At 40.4% G+C, this 19,804-nt stretch overlaps 2 protein-coding genes across 3 annotated transcripts; one reads left to right on the top strand and one right to left on the bottom strand.

Moving 5' to 3' along the window:
- Positions 1 to 243: 243 nt before the first annotated feature.
- Positions 244 to 12,015, bottom strand: XPC (XPC complex subunit, DNA damage recognition and repair factor). Of its 2 annotated transcripts, XM_067002993.1 has the most exons (16): positions 11,761 to 12,009; positions 11,114 to 11,312; positions 10,031 to 10,167; positions 9,020 to 9,143; positions 8,839 to 8,923; positions 8,187 to 8,344; positions 7,856 to 7,976; positions 6,890 to 6,979; positions 5,464 to 6,399; positions 4,826 to 4,986; positions 4,511 to 4,592; positions 3,959 to 4,093; positions 3,301 to 3,470; positions 2,882 to 2,975; positions 2,271 to 2,360; positions 244 to 1,612 (listed from the first exon to the last, which is right to left on the bottom strand). In XM_067002993.1, the coding sequence occupies exons 1-16, from the start codon at positions 11,882 to 11,884 to the stop codon at positions 1,400 to 1,402; spliced, it is 2,919 nt and encodes a 972-aa protein (XP_066859094.1). In that variant the 5' UTR covers positions 11,885 to 12,009; the 3' UTR covers positions 244 to 1,399. The 2 variants fall into 2 exon arrangements, 1 of the variants encoding a protein (XP_066859094.1); XR_010833892.1 differs by lacking the exon at positions 244 to 1,612 and having other exon boundaries at positions 2,882 to 3,007; positions 11,761 to 12,015.
- LSM3 (LSM3 homolog, U6 small nuclear RNA and mRNA degradation associated) lies at positions 11,912 to 14,806 on the top strand. The gene is made up of 4 exons (XM_048070335.2): positions 11,912 to 12,043; positions 12,895 to 13,005; positions 13,982 to 14,077; positions 14,401 to 14,806. The coding sequence occupies exons 1-4, from the start codon at positions 12,023 to 12,025 to the stop codon at positions 14,479 to 14,481; spliced, it is 309 nt and encodes a 102-aa protein (XP_047926292.1). The 5' UTR covers positions 11,912 to 12,022; the 3' UTR covers positions 14,482 to 14,806.
- The last annotated feature ends 4,998 nt before the right edge of the window (positions 14,807 to 19,804 follow it).

Below are 19,804 nucleotides of genomic sequence, written 5' to 3'. Positions count from 1 at the left end.
AAACATACTATGGGCTCGAGTCCACTGCAATGGTAATACTTCATGCAAGACAGACTTTTTCGTGAAGTCATGTTTTTGTTTTAGAACTCAGTAGCAAAAACTAAAACTCAGAATGAGTATTGCAATTCTGCAACATCCTGGGACCTGATGCGTGATGTTTAGAAATAGTACTCTTACAGTGCTCTTTGTCTCATGTAAGAATCCTTCCAGCTGCTGCCAGAAGGGAGTAACAGACAGCATTAGTCTGTTTTAATACTTTATTTTGTTCTACAAATACAGTACAAAAATAGATTTTTTAGAAACATAATTAAATGAAAACCATTCTCTTGCATTTTAAAGTCTTCCTCTGTAACAGCATCCAGCAATAAGTACACTATTTCCCTCTTTAAAAATAGAGACAGTGTCAGTTTGATTTGGTTTTAAAGATACTGCAAAAGACAGATCAGTATTTCTATTTCAAAACTGCAGGAAAAGCTTGTATAGATTTAACATTCCTCTCGTAACGTTTTTTAAGTACTTAAGTACTAGATAACATTTTTAAAAACCTCCCTGGTTTCACTGAATTTCTTTTCTGACAGCACTGCCAGATTTACACATTTTTTTCCAGAACAATACCAAACAGTCTTGATAAAACAAAACTGAAACGTATACATTTTAAATGACTTAAGATGACATATTTAACCTTAAGTTTGAAACAAGGACACGGCTTCTTCCTTCTAATGAACAAGATTTCGGAAAGTAAAGGAAGGCTGAAGACGATAGGCTGAAAAGCCAAAGCTGAGTTTTCACAAAAGGCACGTGTTCTTCAGAAAGTAAGTTTTCGGATTCCTCTAAATCTTGATTGCATGTTTCATTACACCTTAGAGGAAGTATTTCCCCCTCTGTGATGATGAGACAGACAGTGAGACTGGAACTCGACGTCACTACTGATTTGGATAAAGTATGAATTGAAAGTATTGAAGTGGATATTAGCAGTGTCTTGGCCAGCTCACCACAGACTGTTAAATAGCAGCTGCATGCTTTAATTCTGGGCAAGTAGGAAAAATGGAAAGGAGAAAAATGGGAAGAGACAGTGCTAATGAAAGAAACGCCTTAGAAAATTGATTTATTACAGTGCTGAGTGGTATTTACAAAAGAGAACAAAAAAGACCAACTTCATATAGATAGAGATCTTAGAAAGTCCAACTCTGCATCTGCTTCTCCTAAGTCCAAGGATAAAGGGATGAACTTAATCATCCACAACAGCAAAAGACATTCCTGATACTGAATTAGGTTGCTCCCTGATAGCTCAGAAACACAAGTGCACAGAAGACTAAGAAGTTCTTAACTGGCATAGGATACATTTGTTGTGACAATTCTGTTCTTGCATCTGGAAATGGTAAATAAATGCTTGTTCTGATCACAGTTTCTCAAAAGGAAACAACTGTGCTGCCTCTCCCTTTTTTTCTCGCTTGCTCTTTTTAGTTGTCTGCTCTTCCTTCTGCTTCTCTACCTGGCGATTTTGGGGCCAAGAAATTGCCACATCCCGTCCTGCAGTCCCTGAACTTGGACCTCCTTCTTCATCAGAGGAGAATCCAGCTCCTTTCTCTGTCTCAGGTGCAGATGGCTCAGTCTGAAAAAAAAAACCATGAAAATGGAAAAGGAAGCTCTAGGAATCACTTGTAACTACCCCTTTTCTAAAAAGGCTCATTTTCTGTCATAGTGGCTCTCAATGACATTACAAAAGTTGACTGCCCTGGTCTGGGCTTCTCACCCAAAGCAGTGTGTTTCTATTTCTGAATGTCAAACATTCCTTCAACTCAAGCAAGTGTTTAAGGTCACAGAAGAATAAAAATTAACCATCTTTAAAAAGATCATGCTTTTCACCTTTCTCAACAGGGAAAGGATTAAGACACATCTGATTTCATACAGAAGAGCAGCCCACTGACGTTCTTATAGCTATATACTTGGCTTAGAGAAAGAAATTTAGGAAGGAGGTATATCACAACAAAAGAGCAATATAAAAATAACAATGCTTTGGGGAAACAGTTGTCTCTTGTTAAACAATACTTAATCTTTCATGGACATGACTGTTGGATTTCTGGTGTAGATTTTTTTTTTAACTAGTTGTTAGTCAAATATTAACAGGAAAGAGAAAGATTTTTGAGCAATTACATTCTGAGGTTCTACGCTCTACTGCTGGAAAAATAACACATTGGAAGTACTGGAAAAAACATCTCTCTGTAGAGAAATATCATCCTGAAAAAGAAAATAACAGAAATGCAGAATACCTTGATGGAATAGCGTTGCTTCAGTCTCTCTCTGATGAGAAGTCCTTTTGTCAGCAACTTCCAATTCCCCAGAGCTCTCTTCTCACGCTTCTGTGTGGTATTAGTATTGAAAAGAAAAACATTACTATTTCAAGTTCCAATGTATTTACATTGACAGAAAATAGAAGTTTGAAGACTTTTAAATGGCAATTAAAAAAACAACACACCACCAACTTAAATGCGTCACATTAAAAGATTATAGGCTGGTAGGATTCTTAGGAGTACGATGTACTGGTGTCTGCTTATCTGCTAACCATACGAATTACTGTCACTCACTGTGTAAAACACACTGGAGCTTCCTCAAAAAGTTTAACCTCATACATGTATTCCTCACTTCCATTTCCCAGGAGCCATGGAAAACTGTTCCAACGTATGCACTATTTCAGATATCACTACACATTTGTATTGTTTCCCATTGCAGTGCAGACAGCAAGCCCCAGGTAAGGCATTTGGGGGATGCAATTAGCCTCTTACCATCATAGAGCTGTGTCTGCTGCTTACATAGCCTACCTTTTACTGTCCACAGCTTAAATTGAATTTAACAGTAAGGAGGCTGCAAAAATAGTTCTCACCTCCTTCTCCTTCTTTTCTATTTCTGCTTGTTCATTCTCCCAGGCAGCAATGAGCACATCTTTATATTCTTCACAAACAACGTAGCCATCAGTACTAGGAAGGAGAACAGAATCCTCTGTCAGCTACTAGAAGAAAAAAAAAAGGGAGCAAATGCCTGCTGACCCAGCCAAACTGAAAGCTGCTGAATACTGACAGAACTAACTAAGCTGTCTCATGGGATCTAAATGTGTAATTCGTCAGCTATCCTCCCCACACAAGTGCAGACCCTGTAAGCATATAAAGTCACTTCTGCATGCCAGGGCCATTAACTCTACTACCACAGCTAGCACAAAAGAGGAGGACATCCTCCTTAGCACAGGGGATACAACTTCTGCAGAAAATCAAAATTCCTCAGCTGCAACAAAGCACCTTTACGTACACTGGATGCGAGTAGCCACCATGAAAATCAAATCCTGTGATTGCTTGAGCACAGTCAATGTCCAGCTTCCGTGCCAATCTGTTCAGGTTGGGGAGTCTGAGCTGCACACAGCCAACAGGTAACATGGATGGCAAGAAGAGATAGACGTTTCCATATTCATTCCGGGGAACCTGTTATTGCAAAATTAAAGAGAAATGACACTCCTGCCCTCTGGAGAGAGGTGAAAATCCCCGCTGCAATTCAAGGTCTCTCCTCTATTGCTGACCTTCTACATTCCACTCCAGTACCATAATCGTATTCACATGAAAAGGCACAAGTCTAGATTTTAGCTGCATGGTTATCTCCTAGTTATGTTCACCAACCAGACCTTGTTACTCTGGCTGTAATGCACAGAATTAGCAAAACAAAGATGGGGTAGGTAAATTGGATCAACTAAATTAGAAAGTCAGCAGCCTTTCATTACTCGGACTCAGGAATGAAAGGCCTTGACAAAACTTTCACCATTCTCTCGTGGGTACAGTTACGTCAGAACAATAAGCCTGAGTCCAGATGTTATTGACTGATCTCACCTTTGAAACATACAGCTTCTGGAAAAATAAAGCCCACAGCTTCATACAAAACAATTCCTTTAACACCAGCCCCCTGCCTTCCTGGCTACCTTTCCATCCACTGCTATAGGTGGCTGGTACTCCTCTGTCTGCCAGCGACCAAACAGTGCCAGGTCCTCTTTGTCCCGGTTTGCAGGCTCTGCAAGGCGTGCCTTCCTTGCCTGGTTGGAATATCCCTTCACCATCTGTGCAAATACAACGATCAAACTTGTAACACCACAAAAACAAGCTGACAGTGATTTCAGATTTTCCTGGGACAAAGGAAAAGGCATCAGAAAGAAGAAATGCCTACTTCCTTTCTTCAGTATCTATCGCCTATAATGATAACTCATGGCTCCTGTATGGTACAGGGAGCTAGATTCCTAAGTTTACATGGAAGAGGATGAAAAGGGTGCAGTTCTTCTAGACACCCTTGGCATGGGAAGAACAGACAGCTGCGCTTTGTTTTTCAACAGGCCCAGTAGGTGGACAGATTCACTGTGCTGCTATGACATGCAAGCAAGTAAGAAATCTATGTCTGCCAACAGAAAGAAGGCAAAAACAACACAAAGCTTGAACTTTAGAGGGCAGACATTGCACAGGAGGAAGCCAAACCCTCTTACCTTGTAAGGTACTTCTCCAATCCTCACCACTCGAGCCTGCTTTAGCCAAGTGTCCTTGGAGTGGAGCGTGTGTACACAATCTCTAAAAAGGCCAAGAGAAAGCAACCATTTCTATCAGAGACTTCCAAACCGATATTCACATGCTAGAAATGGTAAAAAAAAGCTGTATCTAAGTGGTATGCAAATGCTGTCTGAGTTGCTCAATGTCTCACCCTATCCATGTATGTGGCCTGAGACTATTGTTGATGCCACTGCGGTCTTAACACCAATTAGCTCTTTAATTTATTACAGAGATCACAGACACACTCCACTCACCTGGAGTAGACAGCCTCTCCCCTGCAGTACCCTAGGATAGCAGCTGACTCAGGATAGATTGCCTGATACTTCAAGAGATGCCTCTTCAGTGCATAAAGAGGGTGGTTCTTGTACTCTCCAATTGCCGTTGGTAGAGGTTGATCTTGAAGCTTAACTTGAAACTGTAGGAATTATGCAAAAAAAAAAAAAAAAGAGTGATTTTGTGGCTCTCTTGAATTAGCCTTTTTAAAAATAATAATGATTATAGTCTGTATCAAAGGAAAAAAAATACCAGAAACTTTATCAGGTGAACCAATGGACCAAAGCACTCCTGTTGCAAATAGATGTGTACTCAGATCTACGTATCCTATCCTAGACTCTCTCCAAGAAGGGTAATGCTAGGCTATACAGAAACCCATGCTCGTACGTTTTCAGAATGAGCTGTCCAATACTTTTGTTATCCACATTCCTCTTAACAGCCTCCATTTGATTATTATTTGAATTGTATCATTGTATATTCCCTTTAAAACATGAGTATTTCACGTTCAAATAGAAACTTCCTTCCCCATGGAACCGTTACTGATGATTTTTACCTGAATGAGAATCCAAGGACTGAACTCTTGGTATTAAAAGTCCTGAAAAAAATGATTATCATTTACCTCCCTTTCCTCCTTCTCATCTCTTTCCACAAAGGGACTTCTATATGGCTGCAGCGTGTCCTCCCACCACTCAGGGTCCACACGGTTCTTCCTCGTTGTGGTCATCCACACTGGGTCATATCTTTGTGTCACATCCTTGACGCTCCCATCGTTGTCAAATCCCACAATGTAGTAAAGTGGCTTTGTGGAATATGTGAAGCACTGCTGGGGCTGGCCAACACTGCCATGAACACAGTCCACACATACCCACTTGTCCTCACGCTCAAGGAAAACCTCTAGCCACTGGTCTGTGCCAACCACTTTCCTTACCACCTGCTGCCCATCATCCTCATCACTAGAAATTATTTTGTTCCTCTTTCTCGGTGCATGAGGCAATGCTGGAGCCGTGCTTTTGACTGGTCTGGGCTCAACTCCAGAACAATTTTTGGATTGCTTTGATTCTGAAGTCCCAGTTTTGGGGCTTTTGATAGATGTTAGCTTTGATTTCTGGGAGCCCAATGACCTTCTCTGCTTTTTAGATACAGTTTCAAAATCCTCATCAGAGAGATCGCTCTCCTCCTCTGAAATCTCGAAGTCAGAAACACTGCCCTCATCACTTCCACTCTCTTCTTTGTAACACACTTTGGAGGCCACTCGTCTCCTGCGATCATTCTTGGGCCTGACGGGCACATCTTTTTCCCCTAAACCACTCTCCTCATTACTAATTTCCTTCTGCTCCTGGCTGCCTGAAGGCAGCTTTGACTTGTGTGTCCTTTTGGTCCGAGCAGTTCTGGGTTTCTTTGGCTCCTTGTCGTCTTCTTCACTCCCTGAGGATTTCTCATCCTTCTTTGCTTTTTTGCAGGGGCATTTTTTTGCCACGGCTTTGGGTGTTGTGCCAGAGCTTTCCCGCCCTTCAGAGGTACTGCTGAGCGACTGCCTCTTGGATGAGCCTTTTCCCTGCAAGTAAGAGGCTAGGTCACCTTTACCATAGCTAACAACATGCGGGGGGGGGGGGGGGGGGGGGGGTTGGAAGAAGATAATACTGAGATCAGCATGAAGTAAATAAAGACCAAAGGCATGGTCAATTTGTATCTTAGGGACTTGAAAACTTCAGGCAGATGGATGAAGAGAGGTGTACTCCAGCAGCATTTGCTGTCTAAGTTTTAAAGAAATGTTCATCAACTGAAAAATGAGGAAACATACAAAATACTTCGCTTAAACATACAAAATGTGAGTTTTGTTTGTTTGTTTGTTTGTTTTTTAAAATGAGAAACCTCAAGACTAAGGGTTTGTGTCTTCTGCACGACAGACAGAACATTGTTACCATCCTGGTTCATGCAGTAAGTGATTCACTTCAAGCTGCAACAGTCAGGCAGCTTTTTCACTCCTTTTGGGGAGTGACTAATTAGGGAATTCTACACTTTTCTACAAACCCTATGAAAATTACCTTTGCTGTTGTCTCCTTGAGAGGAACAGGCTGAAGAGACAGCACAAGGCGACACAGTAGTTGTAATGCTCGGAGAATAATTAAGAATATCTGCAAAAGGAAAAATAAAGCATGTTTAACCTTTTTTTAAAGTATATGAAAAAAATCTCAAAACTCTTTTACAGCTCACAAACCATTTTCATTCCTAGCTTTTACCCAGCACTGTAGACACTGACACAGACATGCAGGTAGCCCAGCTGCTATAGTATCAAAGCACTGCACAGTTGTCTTTGGCTCTTATTTATGGTACAACAGTGACAGAGGCACTGCTGTGAACTCACAGATAAAGAGCCAAGAGGCTAGATGACCCATCCTCCTGGAGTACACGTGGTGAGTTACTGTAGTCCCATCTACAGTGTCAGCCTCTTGTTCTTGAGGCAAACTGAGTAAGATGACTCTAAATTCTCCTTCCCAAAGGTGACTGAGGCCAACAACACACCACCAGCTAAACCCAGCAGAAACACCAACTATTCAGAAAATGGCATTACAGTCACAACTGAGTGCTAACAGCTGTAACCCAGCACCTGCTTTCCTGCATGGGACTTCTAAGTGTCTAAACCAGGCTTGCTTTGTCTTTACCTCCTGTCCCAGGAAGTGGCATTTCTATTTACACAGCAGGGTTGCAGAGACCACAATAACTGCTTTGCGACACAGAAGCTGCAACATCCCATTTATCAGCAACAGGGCAAAGCTGCAAGCCACACATCTGCAAAGCAGCAGCTCTTTCAGTTCTTTCTTAGGCACAGTTCATACTGAAGAACTTAATCACAGAAGGACTCCAGACGAAAATACAACAGAAAGAAAAAAGCAGGAAATACTCTAAATCACCAACTTGTTTTCTACAAATCCACCCCTCAAACACCACCTTGTTTGCAATGATCTAGCATCCAAATTCAGCGACCAACCCTGCAGTTCCAAGTCACTTACATGAACCAACTCTTCATCATCTCGTGCAGCATAGATGGCAAAGCGCCTCTCCAAGGTTGACTGAAGGGACTCTCCTTTTTCAGTGGAAAGCTCATCATTGACAGTGAAGGTTCCAATAAACCTGAAATGTTGAGACACCTATTTATTGTCGACTGTTGTGCGTGTATTCTTACAATTCATAGTTCATCCTTTCCTTCTTCACAAAGGACAGCCTCTCACTCTTGTATTTCAAATCAAAAAATCAGTGAAAATTTTTAATTACATTTACCCCTTTCCCTGGACCCTGATTCTACATTCTATATGATAGCAGGACTAGGAGAGAGTATTTTACCATTTCACCAAGTTGGAAAGGTAGAGAATGTCCACTTGGCCTGCAGGCACTTTTGTGAAGTGTGTGGGGATGATGGACAGACCAATGGCATGAAGATCTGGCTGGCTGCAGATCCTGTTCCTATAGAAACCATTCGCTAATAAACACAAGAGGTGAACCTGAGAGAAGAAAGTTTCTATAGTGAGTTCAAACAAGATTTTCTTTGCTGGAACTACTGTCCATGGTTAAAAACGAAGATGCCTCTACTGCTCCTTTTGACAGAGACAGGCAACTACAAACAGGGTGGACACAGGACTGTCATCTAATCACCATCATAATAGAGTAAAGCCTTGAAGTTCCTGTCAGTGTCTCCTGCTCATTTGACCAACAGTTTAACATGAATAGAATGAGCAGATACACGCAACGGAGAAACACACCCCCTACTCACATCTGTTTTCATTTAGAAATTTAATAATGCAGTCATGGATGTTTCTAACTTACAGTTCAGGAGAAGTCCAGTGAGCATTTGTCTGGACTACAGCCTTTTTATTTTTTCTCTTCTAGCAAGGACCCAAAATTATTTTGATCAAAAATTACTTTCTTCCTCATTATGGACCAGTTCAGAGATCTTACACTCATTTTTTTCTCTGCCAGGTTTCTTTGTGACCAATACCTTATGTGTGTCCTCACGAACCTCCTTGCTGAAACGTTTCATCATTCTCCGAAGATAGGTCTCAAACTCAGCTTTCCTTTTTTCTCTGCATAAGATTACAGAAGAAATGGATGTTGTAGTTTTCTATGGATCTGCCTTTCTAGATTCATGAGATGCCCTCCACTGCCTTCCCTGTTCTTACCCTCTCTCTCTTCTCTTACGTTGTTCTGGAGTTTCAATCTCTATCTCAACTGGATTGCTTGGCAGCGCCACTGACGAAAGAACAGCAGCTTCTTCTAATTTACCTGTGACAGGTTCCTGGAGTTCTGGAAAAAAAAACCACAAACAAACCACAAAACAAAATATTACTAAATAATACGCAAATGTAGAGTACTTGCCATAAGGAGGACTGACAATGGGTAAAAACCCACCCACTCCTCCTCATGTGTTCAAACAACCTACAAAGAGAACGTCCCCAGTAATTACCAGTTCCTGGATCTTCTGTAACACAGTGTCTACTCAGCTTTTTCAAGTAACTGGGGGATGCTAGTAAACTGCCACTGAGGAATCAGCTCAGCACAGTCTAATGACAAGTGACTGCAACAAGCAAATTTAATCAGGAGAAAGCTGAATGAAGCAGATACCACCCAAAGAGTACTTGTAGAGTACTGAAAAAACAAACAAACAACAACAACAAAAACACAACTGACTTCACTTTAGAAGGCATAAATCTATAGCAGCAAATTATGAAGATTATGATCATCATGATTCTTACAGGTTGTTGGTAGAAACCTCATTGAACAGCTCAGTTGATTGCATCTCCATTTTTCTTTAAAAGGAAGTCAAGAGTTTTCAATCTTCAGACCAATTCATTCTTTGCTTCTCGCAGTATTAGACAATGCTAACAGCTAAGAAAGTGCTATACACAGTAGCATAACCCTAACATACACCAAAAAATTGTCAAATGCAAAGCTTTACCTTCAAGTCAGTTGTCTGTTTTTTTCCTACTTTGGAATCATTCTAGAAGTATTGTGAGATATGACCTTTTAATACAGAACATACATGGAACATGGCACATGGAACATGCTCTGTACACTTAGAGTATATATTTACCTAAATCCAAATGAGAAATGGCTCAAAAATCAAATTACAAAAAGACCCATTGTGTATAAGAATATTTACTGCTTAAAACAAATAAACATGCAATTGTTACCTTCCACATCCTCCCATTCATCTTCACTTTCATCATCATTGTTGTCATTGTCGTCAGTATTGTCTTCATCCACCTCTTTTTTAACAGGAGATTCTCTCTTCAACTTTGTCTCCCTCTGAGGGGGCTTCAGTGAGTCACTATTAAAATTACCAAAATGGTTTTAGCATCACAAAGTTCAGGTGCTTGTTTATTTTAAAAAAATATAGAAAGAAAACACTTAAAATGGGGAAATACATGAAGCATGACCTCTACATCAGTAACAACAGATGCAAAGGTTTTGAATATTTGACACGTACACCACAGATGTCGTCTCAGAAAAGCAAGCAATCTTTGCCATAAATAACCACAGGCTCATTGGGCAACATTTTTTCAGTGCAAACTTAAATCTTGGTTCTGTGAGATTGTTTAGGAAAAAAGATGCTTGAACCTAAAAAAAAAAAAGGTCCCATCCTTTTTAACAGCTTGTATAAATGAGTTCTTGGAGAATTCGTTCATTGAATAATTTGTCCTTGCCAAACCTTCAAAGTGTACTGGGATTGGAACTGTTTCTGTCTCACTACGCTAATACCAAAGGATCTGGTTGGCCAGTGAAGTGAGACCAGTTTCATTTCTTCTCATTGATATACTCCCTATAGAAATCATGGCAAAAACATGCTAATATTGTATTTGGATTCTTAAAAAAACACAGAGGAATTATATGTTTAAAACGTTTCTACTCATCATCCTAAACCCTAATCTCAGGGTCATACTTCTATTCATGCTAGATTCCATAAAACCTCCCTTGTCCTATGTAAAAAATAGAACAAATAACATCATATATTTAAACCATTGTTTTGAAAAGGCTCAGATATTTGCTTTCTGTACAGACGGTCTTCCTCAAGACTGATTCTGCAATCAATCAGACGTACTGTCTGTTAAAGTGTGTGGTACAAATGAACTAAACTGGACTTTCAGCCTAAAGGAATCTACTTACATGCATATTTGCAGCAAAAGGCCCTAAAAAACACCCCAAAAAATAAACAACCAACAACCTGAAACAGAGAGCTCCTCTATACTCTAATGATGAATAATAAGTAAACTTACCTGCAGGTTTGCTCTTTGCTACGATTTCCTTTATTTTTTGTGATTTTTTTATTTTCTTTTGCTAGCAATTTTACCCCTTTTTGTTTTGAAGGTTTACTTGCTGACTTGGAAACTCCAGGATCAGAGTCTTCTTTCTTCTTTGTAGCTGGAACTTTGGGTTTGTTCTTCTTTATACTAGGCTGCTTCTCTTCAAAATCATCTGCATCGGATAGAAGAAAAGAACGTATATCAAAGGATAAAATCTCATCTCCATAGCAATCAGAAAAAATACCTCCAAAGACTTTGTTAGAAGCAAATTATCCACCAGTTACGTAAGAAAGCGAACACTCAAAATGAAGAGTGCATCGCCGTTTCGTAGTAAATAGGCAAGAACTGAACAACAGCTACCGGAACGTACTCATAACAACGCGGTGAACAAGAAGTACATAGAGTTTCCTGCGGTCCTACCAGTGGGGTCAGCTGAAGAACAAGCCCCCTACTTACCCAAGCAGCTTATCCCTCTTCCAATCCCACATAACGGCCCCTGTCCCTCCTCGCAGCCAGCCGAGCCTCAGGGCTGCGCTACGGGCGAGTACCGCCCCCCTGCCCCCCGACGCACCAGGGGCCGAGAGAAGCCCCAGACCCCGGCGATGGCCGCCCGCACCCACCTTCCTCATCCTCCTCCTCCTCCTCCTCCTCCTTCTTCTTCTTCACCTCGGCCCTCGGCCCCCCGGGACGCTTCTTGCTGGCGGCCTCCGCCGCCGGGGTAGAGGCTTTGCGTTTCTTCGCCATGGCGCTACGGCGGCAGCGGACACCCCGCCCGCCTGCCCGCCCCACGGCCCGCCCCGCCGGAGGGGAAGGGGACGGGGAAGAGAAGGAAGGGGAAGGGCCATAGCGTCTCGCGGGAGAAGGCGGGCGGCTGTTTGAAAGATGGCGGATGAGGTGGATCAGGTGAGCGGCTCCCTTCGGCCGGGAGGCACCGGGGAGGTCTTCGCCGGGCCCTGGCTGCCAGCCCCTGAGCGCCGTGGTGGCGGCGGGGCCCTTCCCGGCTCCTCGCCGCCATTTGCTGAGCTCCTTCCCGCCCTCCCGCCTGCTCTCCGCGGCTGTGAGGAGAGCGAAGGGGGGCGTAAGATGGAGGCGGCCCGCCGTGGGTTTTAGGGCTGCTCAGCTCGGGTGTTGTAACAGTCGGCTGTCCCTCGCTGAGGAAGAAATGGGTGGCATGATGGGGGTGGTGGTGTAAAAAGGTGTTCACACTTGTTAGACGTGGTCCTGAAAGTTCGCCTTCCTCACAAGGAAGAGCCCCGAGTGTGTCCGGGTCTCTAACCTGCTTTGGGGCTTGGCAGAACTGAGGTGTGGTGCTCTGCCTCAGCTAGGGGTGTCTGTGTTACCCAGCCGGCTGATGTGGGCTCGTGAAATGTGTTTGTGTGTTTGGCTTTCTACCTAGAGCCGTGTGGTGCTACAGGTACGGTACTTTCTGTTACCATGCTCCTTTGTGCGGATTAGACTTTCTGTTTCAGTACTGACGGTGCTTGCGGATTAAAAAATACACCTCTTATGACAGTATACATGAGGCACGATTTACTACAAACTAACCTGGAGTCTGTTAACTAATTCTGTACAGACTGCTGGATATCCAAAGAGTGTTAATACCACCTGCACTCAGAGTCACCAGGATTTGAAGGTGTTTCAAAATACCAGCTTCTGTGTTCTTACCTGTTTGTTTTCAGTGTCTTTCAAATGCTGAGGAATCTAGAAGTTCACAGTCATCTTTATAAATAATTTTCTTTATTGTGTTTTTTTAGCAACAAACAACAAATACTGTAGAGGAGCCACTTGACCTCATTAGACTCAGTCTAGATGAGCGAATCTATGTTAAAATGAGGAATGACAGAGAACTTAGAGGCAGACTACACGTAAGTAAAACTCAGAATGCTACTATGCTTATCCAGACAAGCACTGGGCAACACTTTTTATTTGCAACACTTTATTATACAAGCTTGCCTGTAATATTCTATTGATTGTTCAATTTGTTTAAAAGCACAAGTAATTAATTATATCTCTTGATTAAAAATGGAGAAGTGGTTAGAGAAGGCAGGTTAAAGGTCATCTTAGTAACAAGGGTTGAACTCTTTCTTCTTTCAAAGGTGTAATATGTTCAGGGGCAAAATAAAATTTGTTCAGTACTCTGCTATAAAATGCTCTTCCAGAGATTTAAAAGATGCATTTTGTTTTTTCTTGCCTGTGGTCTTCTAAATGATATCATGTAATTCATTCCTCTGCTTCTGACTTCTGTTTCCATGTCTGTAAAATAATGATGCAGACATCTTCTTGTAAAGGACTCTAAGGTCTATTTAGACTGAAATAACAATCATTATCAAACAACTATCTTATCAGGCAGGACCATGAGGGTATGCTGGGATATGTACTCGGCTGAATTCTCTGCAAATTTCATTTTAAGTGCTTTTTTCTGAGAGTAATATGTCTCTTAATAGAAAACCAGTCTGTCTCATTAGGTCTGTCATTCTTCCTGAATACAGTACAGTGTTGTGGAAGAGAACCAGTTGCCCTATGTATTAACTAGGCCTCAAACTCATTTGGGAACACAAAGATGATGCACTGGTGTAATTCCTAATGTGCTTTTGTAGGGTGGAGCTTGTGCTTATTTTAAATTTTTCTAACACTGTAGGAGTTACAGTTTTCATAGCCATTTAGTTGGCCCCAGAAAAATAAATTCTGGGAATATGGACTGATGGGAAAGAATTGTTTTGACATAACAGTACATTTGGGTCAAATCAGGCTAAAATAATTCTGTCTGAACGTCTTGCGAAAATTGTCATTTTATTGAGTTTGTTTGAATTTTGGAAGAAATAGTTAACTTTATTCCTACAGGCATATGATCAGCACTTAAATATGATTCTGGGTGATGTAGAAGAAACTGTAACAACAATAGAGATTGATGAAGAAACCTATGAAGAAATTTATAAAGTAAGGACTTCAGTGTATTTATCTCTATAAAAAACTTTTTTGAAGTGAAACTATGTCATATAGTTAAAATAGTGTATTGATAACTACTTTTTGGACTAAGATTTAACAAGTTTCAGACAAGTTGTTGCGGAAGTCCGAAGGATATGGAGAGACTTGGTGTTGATTGTTTTGATTTCATCAGCATGACAGAGTTATATATCTGAGCTCATGTTTGTTGGAGTTGTTTCTGGTGTTTTGTTATGATTGAATTTGGTCACGTGCTTAGCATGTGTTCTGTAAACTTATCTTTTTGTAAATGTAAACTTTTCTTTCCTTCTTCATAGTCTACGAAAAGGAATATTCCGATGCTCTTTGTCAGAGGTGACGGCGTTGTGCTTGTAGCTCCCCCGTTGAGGGTTGGCTGAAGCAACCAAGGATTTTACCTTGTTGGAAGGTTTCAGGCTCTCGGACAATGGTTCGTGCTTTGATCATGTGTCTCAAAATTGTGTACACATTTTTGTAGGATGTTTTTGCCTATTCTTTTTGGAAGGAGAACAAATTTATCTTGCAGAATGTGCATGTAGTCAGTTGAAGCAGTGTAAAACAACCACGTTTTCCCTGAATTAATGTAACTGCTGTAAATTGGCTGTCTTGTCACATCAGTAAAAAAAATCCTTTTTTTTTTTCTTTTTCAAATCTTGGGAATAGCAGTGTCTTTTTTTGTTTCAAATAAACTTGGCTTATCTTTCAGTTTTGACTGGTCATATTTTTGTTGGAGAAGTTGTTACGTACTTATGTAGACCTAATATTGCGGTATGTGGATTTACTTTCTGAGAAAGTAGTAATTTGAGCGTGTTGTGTTAATTTTTGTCCTTACTAACACTTGAGACTTGCAGATTAACATTTCTGGGGGGACAGCACTACATCTATGATGCTATAATTTATGACTTTTCTGTGTTCAAATTCTCTAGCCTTACCCTTGTGGCAGGGAAACTGTATGTGTGTATATATACACCCACATGTGCATTTCCCACTTATGATACATAAAGAAGATAAAGTTTTAGATAGTGTTTCAAATACTTTTATTGCAGCTTTATTAACAGAACAGTGGTTTGCAAAAACATAAGCAGGGAACAGAGATGCTGCTTCACATGCTCTTGAGTTGCCTGTTGTGTGTTCATTTTCCCCTATCTGTAGCTTGCTTCAGTTCTTGAATACATTAAATTCTGCAGAATGCTTAAGATGCTTATTGGTTATCTGCTGCAAAGGTGTACTGGAACCCTGAACAAAGTCCTTTTTTTAATATATAGTTTCTCAGGCCTGCACTACTTGCAGATTATTCTCCTGGGGGATAGAAAGGCTTGAGTACAGTTACTCTATGCATTGTTTAAGTATGTTTGAAAGGCATACCTAGACAATAGGTCTACACTGGGACACTTTTTACAGACCTTGACTCATGACTTTATAAACTTGTCTAGGTTCTTAGGCGTGCTTTTTATGGTTGGCAAAAGCAGCTTGCTTTGGCACTTTGTCTACAGTTAAAATCTTCCTAACTTACAATGTCCATAACCTGTGACAAGGGTGAGGAATGCAAGATCTATCTTGGTCAGCTCCAAGCTGGATCCTTTTTAAAGGAAAGCTAACTTTTTTATTATTTATTTTTATTACATATTTATTTAATTATATATATCCTCAAAAAGTGAATGTATACTTCATGCGCTCAGAAATAAAGAGAGTAGGGACTAATACAAAAAGCTCTGGCTTACAGGTGGCTGCTCCTTTGCGGCTCTCATGAAATGTCCTCTAGCATTGGAATAGATGTAAAAAGTAGGAATGGTAGCTGAAGCTGAAATAGTGAAGCTATTACTGAGAATTAGTGTTAGTAGCAATTATGTTAAACATTTTTATCGTGTAGATTTATATGTATACTCCTTTTACTGCAGCCTAGAAAGGACAAGTCATTCCAGTTGTATACACGTGAAAGAATTTTAGAGCTGTGCTTGATGCTATTTTCATATATAGGTAACTCAGATGCAAAAGAGAGGAAAATGTACATGTACAACTTAAAATTCTTAACGTTATTTGAATGATGAGAAGGTATGCAGTGGCTTTGTAGTAGGCTTCCTTCACTATACCATCCTTGTTTGAAGTTGGTCTGAGCTAGTTTAAAAACAACTGTTGTCTGCGATCCATATCTCATCCATCCCTAACATGCCATCTCTGCAAGATCAGCTCAACTCCTGTTCCATGCGTGCAAAACTCCTTGATGTTGGAAGAATCCTATGGATGCTATAATAGTTCCCGTTTTGAATTGATACAAGGATGACTGTTCTGAGATTCTCTTTATTGTATTATCTCCTACCACTCCAGAAACCCAGAATAGATACCTAGGGGGAGAGAGTAAAGATGGGTGAACACAGTCATAGTCTTCCAGTTTCAGGGATCTACAAATCTGAGAAGGGAGAGTTCTCTTTCACAGAACCTTATGGAGTTTTCTTCAATTAATGAGTCTACATCCGTCTAGCAGTCTTGTATTGTTACAGGATGTCACAGGCTGGGTACATGTTCTCTGAAGAAGTGCTTCTAGTTTTGCCTTTGTATAGTTTGGACTTTGGTTTTTAACTTGCCACCTGTTACTTTCATGTGATGCCCCTTATGTCTGTGCAGCACTGTTGTCTTCTCAGTATTCTGAGATAGCAGATTACGTGTTTACTTTTTCATCTTTTCTACTCCTAATTGTCCTTCAGTTATCTCTTTCCTAGACTGCAAAGAGATTTCCTGTTTAACTGTTTCAGGGAAAAGCTGCTCCATTCCTTTTGTACTATGATTTTGTAATTGAAGAACTGATGTGATACACAAGGTACAGGTTATAGGTACATCAGGAACTTCTACACTGATAACTTTTAGAGTAGATAACTTGTTAACAGTTATGCATTTTGAGAATGCTAATGGAGATGTACGGTGTAAAGTTCTCTTTACTTGAACCATATATGCCTGCGTAACATGCTTATCTCTCTAGTAATTCTTACTAGACATTATAAACTATCAGCAGAGCTGAAAAGTTAGATTTAGTAATACACAACTCACTGGAATCCCTATAGAAATCTTTTCAAAATTGTCTCAACACCTTCTGCTTCTTTTGAATTTTTAAGTAACAGATTGTGCATAGTGGTTGCTCACTCAATTATTGTCTAATTGAGTCCTTGGGTATTTGTGGTCTGGTCATAATGTTCTGTTATTACGTTGCTGAAATGTCCAGCAACATCTTTTACTGACCATTGAACTTGAAATGAGCTCTTCAGAGTGGAAGCTAGCCTAAGGTCATCTGTGATGAATGTGGATTTTAAAAAAATAAAGTTTTTCTACAATCTTGTCTTTCTGACTGTTTTTATTCTTTTGTTGCATATCAACTGTAATCTTACATACATACTTACACTTTATTTTTCAAACATGAGGCGTACGTACATAATGTATCGTTAACTTTCCTAAAATAACTTCTCAAGACTTCTCAAATGCCTTTTCAGCTTGTCTCATCGTTTTAGATTGCCAGAATTTCTTTATGTGATTCAACTTCTTAAAGATTATTCTAGTAGCTTTTTATAAATACTAGTAACCTCCCTAGTAGCCTTCCAGTTGTTTTCAGCTTTTGGATTTCATCTTTTTTGAGAAGGTGGCAGAGTAAGTTCTCAATTTGTCTTTGCAGACAGTGCAGAAATTCTTTAAACATTTGACTCCCACTGGCTCTTTTATTACAAACTATTTATTTTGTAATTCCCATTCCCGAAGTGCTGGTACAGCTGGACTCTTTCCTGTCCTCTTAATTTTGTGAGTGTCAACTGCTTGTGAAATTCCTATGCAGACTTTTTTGAATGTAACTCCTGTAGAACGCTAGGTGGTGTTGTTGTCTCAAACTTAAGCTTGGTTGGCTTTGCCTGATTTTGATGTATGTAGCCTGTGTCAACAGGCCCTGTAGTTGTACGATTACTCATTTGTTTTTAATTAGTATGGCACTTGCTGACAGTTTTAAATCAACTCTGCTGCTCACCCATTAAGTCAAAATCAAAATATGTTTTGATGTTTATGTAGGCACAGAGCAAGCCCTCAGAAGAATTGAAGTAAAACAGTGTGTGTGTCTTGCATTGTGAGACTTCAAAATGCACGAACTCCAAGCTAGCAGTTGTGCTGGTAGCATTAGCTGAAGCAGTATACCATTTAGAACAAACTGCTGTGGTTAACCACTTTGCTGCTGAGCACTGCTTGGAGATGAACAGCACACTGTTGTGTGTGGCATACAGTGCGGCTTCTACACCAACCGCTGCAAGTGCTAGTTGGATGGCTGTTCAGTAGCTTCACCGGAGAACTTCCCTGCTGAATTAATGGCACGGTGAAACAGCCTGTGCTTGAATGTATGGAGATCAGACTCTCGAGGTGAAAACATCACATTTTACTTTTAGTCACCAACACTTCTTCTTGAACCCAGAGAAACACGTTTTGATCCAGCCTACATATCTAACAACACACAATTTTGTTTTAGTTCATGTAGGTTTTTTTCAGGTTGTGCTTGTTTTCGTTTAGTTGAACAGGGTTTACATTTTCTGTTTCATTCCTATTCCCTAGCACAGGACAAGCCCAGGATGTGGATAATAGGTTCCAGTAGGCCTTGAGCTGTGTGAGCAATGGCAGACCTCTGCAGGGACTCAGGGCTGGAAAAGCAGAACAGTGTTGATTATACTGGGAGTTCTCCAATGACATTGTCTTCTCTTGGTGTTTTGTTCTTGTTCTATAGGCATTAGGAATCTATAATTTGAACTATTTTTAAGAGAATAGCATTTAAGCTTCTAAGCCCTTAGAATTCTTATTAGAACTGGAGCACTGGGAAGGGAGCGTGATTCAGTGCAAGATGACAAATGCTGTGCATTGTTTTTTGGGCTGATGATGACATGTACAGAAAATCCCATCAGGCTTATTAAGGTTTAAGGCATTCATGCCAAGATCATTGATGGGCTGAATACATCATTACTGAGGGTGTAGGGCTCCTATGTTTCTAAACAGGAAGCTGCTTTCATATACTAAACAAAAAGAATGGGAAAGAAAAATAGAAAGTTCTACAGAAAATTGAAGCACAGTGTCTAAGCCAGACTTTTCTGGGGGGAAAAGAATGGGTGGAAGGAAGAGAATAGATGATGTGGGTTGGAGCGGAAAACGAGAACCACTGACGGAAGAAGATGTAGTCAAAAACCCTGTTTATGAGTGAATTTTTTCATTGTTACCCAAATTAGTTTGAATGGAAGAAAGGCCTACTCCCAAATTTTGGAAACTTAGGCCAAAAAGCCTATTTAGTTTTACAATGGCATTTGATTGGTTTATGATGTGACTGCCTGCAACAGCAAGGGACTAGGCCTGCTGACTGTCTGTGTGGCTAGACAAACTATTGCTGAAAGATTCGGGTGATCATGACTGATCATGAGAGGCTTTTAGCAGTGTTTTCCACTGTATGTTACTTGGCAAATGTGGATATTTACTTAAGGTGCATATAGAAATCTTTGGAAGAGATCACAATATTGAAATGCAAGCACTTTTTGAGAGTTGGGATGATACTTCATCCAGAATATACACAGGGGTCTTTAGTCTAACGACACTTTTTAAATTCTGAAAGTAAGGGATAGCATAAACCTTAAATATATAGCTATATTTAGATCATAAAATACCTTTTAATCCCTCAGATAATTGATGTATTTCTAGTTTCTC

Source organism: Anser cygnoides, chromosome 10 (genome assembly GCF_040182565.1).
Source record: "Anser cygnoides isolate HZ-2024a breed goose chromosome 10, Taihu_goose_T2T_genome, whole genome shotgun sequence".
Taxonomy (NCBI): Eukaryota; Metazoa; Chordata; class Aves; order Anseriformes; family Anatidae; genus Anser; species Anser cygnoides.
This window is presented reverse-complemented; position numbering and strand designations above follow the sequence as displayed.

Excerpts from the sequence above, each read along its gene's own strand:
- XPC (XM_067002993.1), bottom strand. The coding sequence starts at position 11,884 with ATGGCGAAGAAACGCAAAGCCTCTACCCCGGCGGCGGAGGCCGCCAGC. Across the intron at positions 8,924-9,019 it reads CGTAAGAGAAGAGAGAGAGG|AGAAAAAAGGAAAGCTGAGT; the intron begins GTAAGAACAGGG and ends AATCTTATGCAG. Across the intron at positions 2,361-2,881 it reads TAGAAAAGAAGGAGAAGGAG|AAGCGTGAGAAGAGAGCTCT; the intron begins GTGAGAACTATT and ends AATACCACACAG.
- LSM3 (XM_048070335.2), top strand. The coding sequence starts at position 12,023 with ATGGCGGATGAGGTGGATCAG. Across the intron at positions 13,006-13,981 it reads AACTTAGAGGCAGACTACAC|GCATATGATCAGCACTTAAA; the intron begins GTAAGTAAAACT and ends TTATTCCTACAG. Across the intron at positions 14,078-14,400 it reads CCTATGAAGAAATTTATAAA|TCTACGAAAAGGAATATTCC; the intron begins GTAAGGACTTCA and ends CCTTCTTCATAG.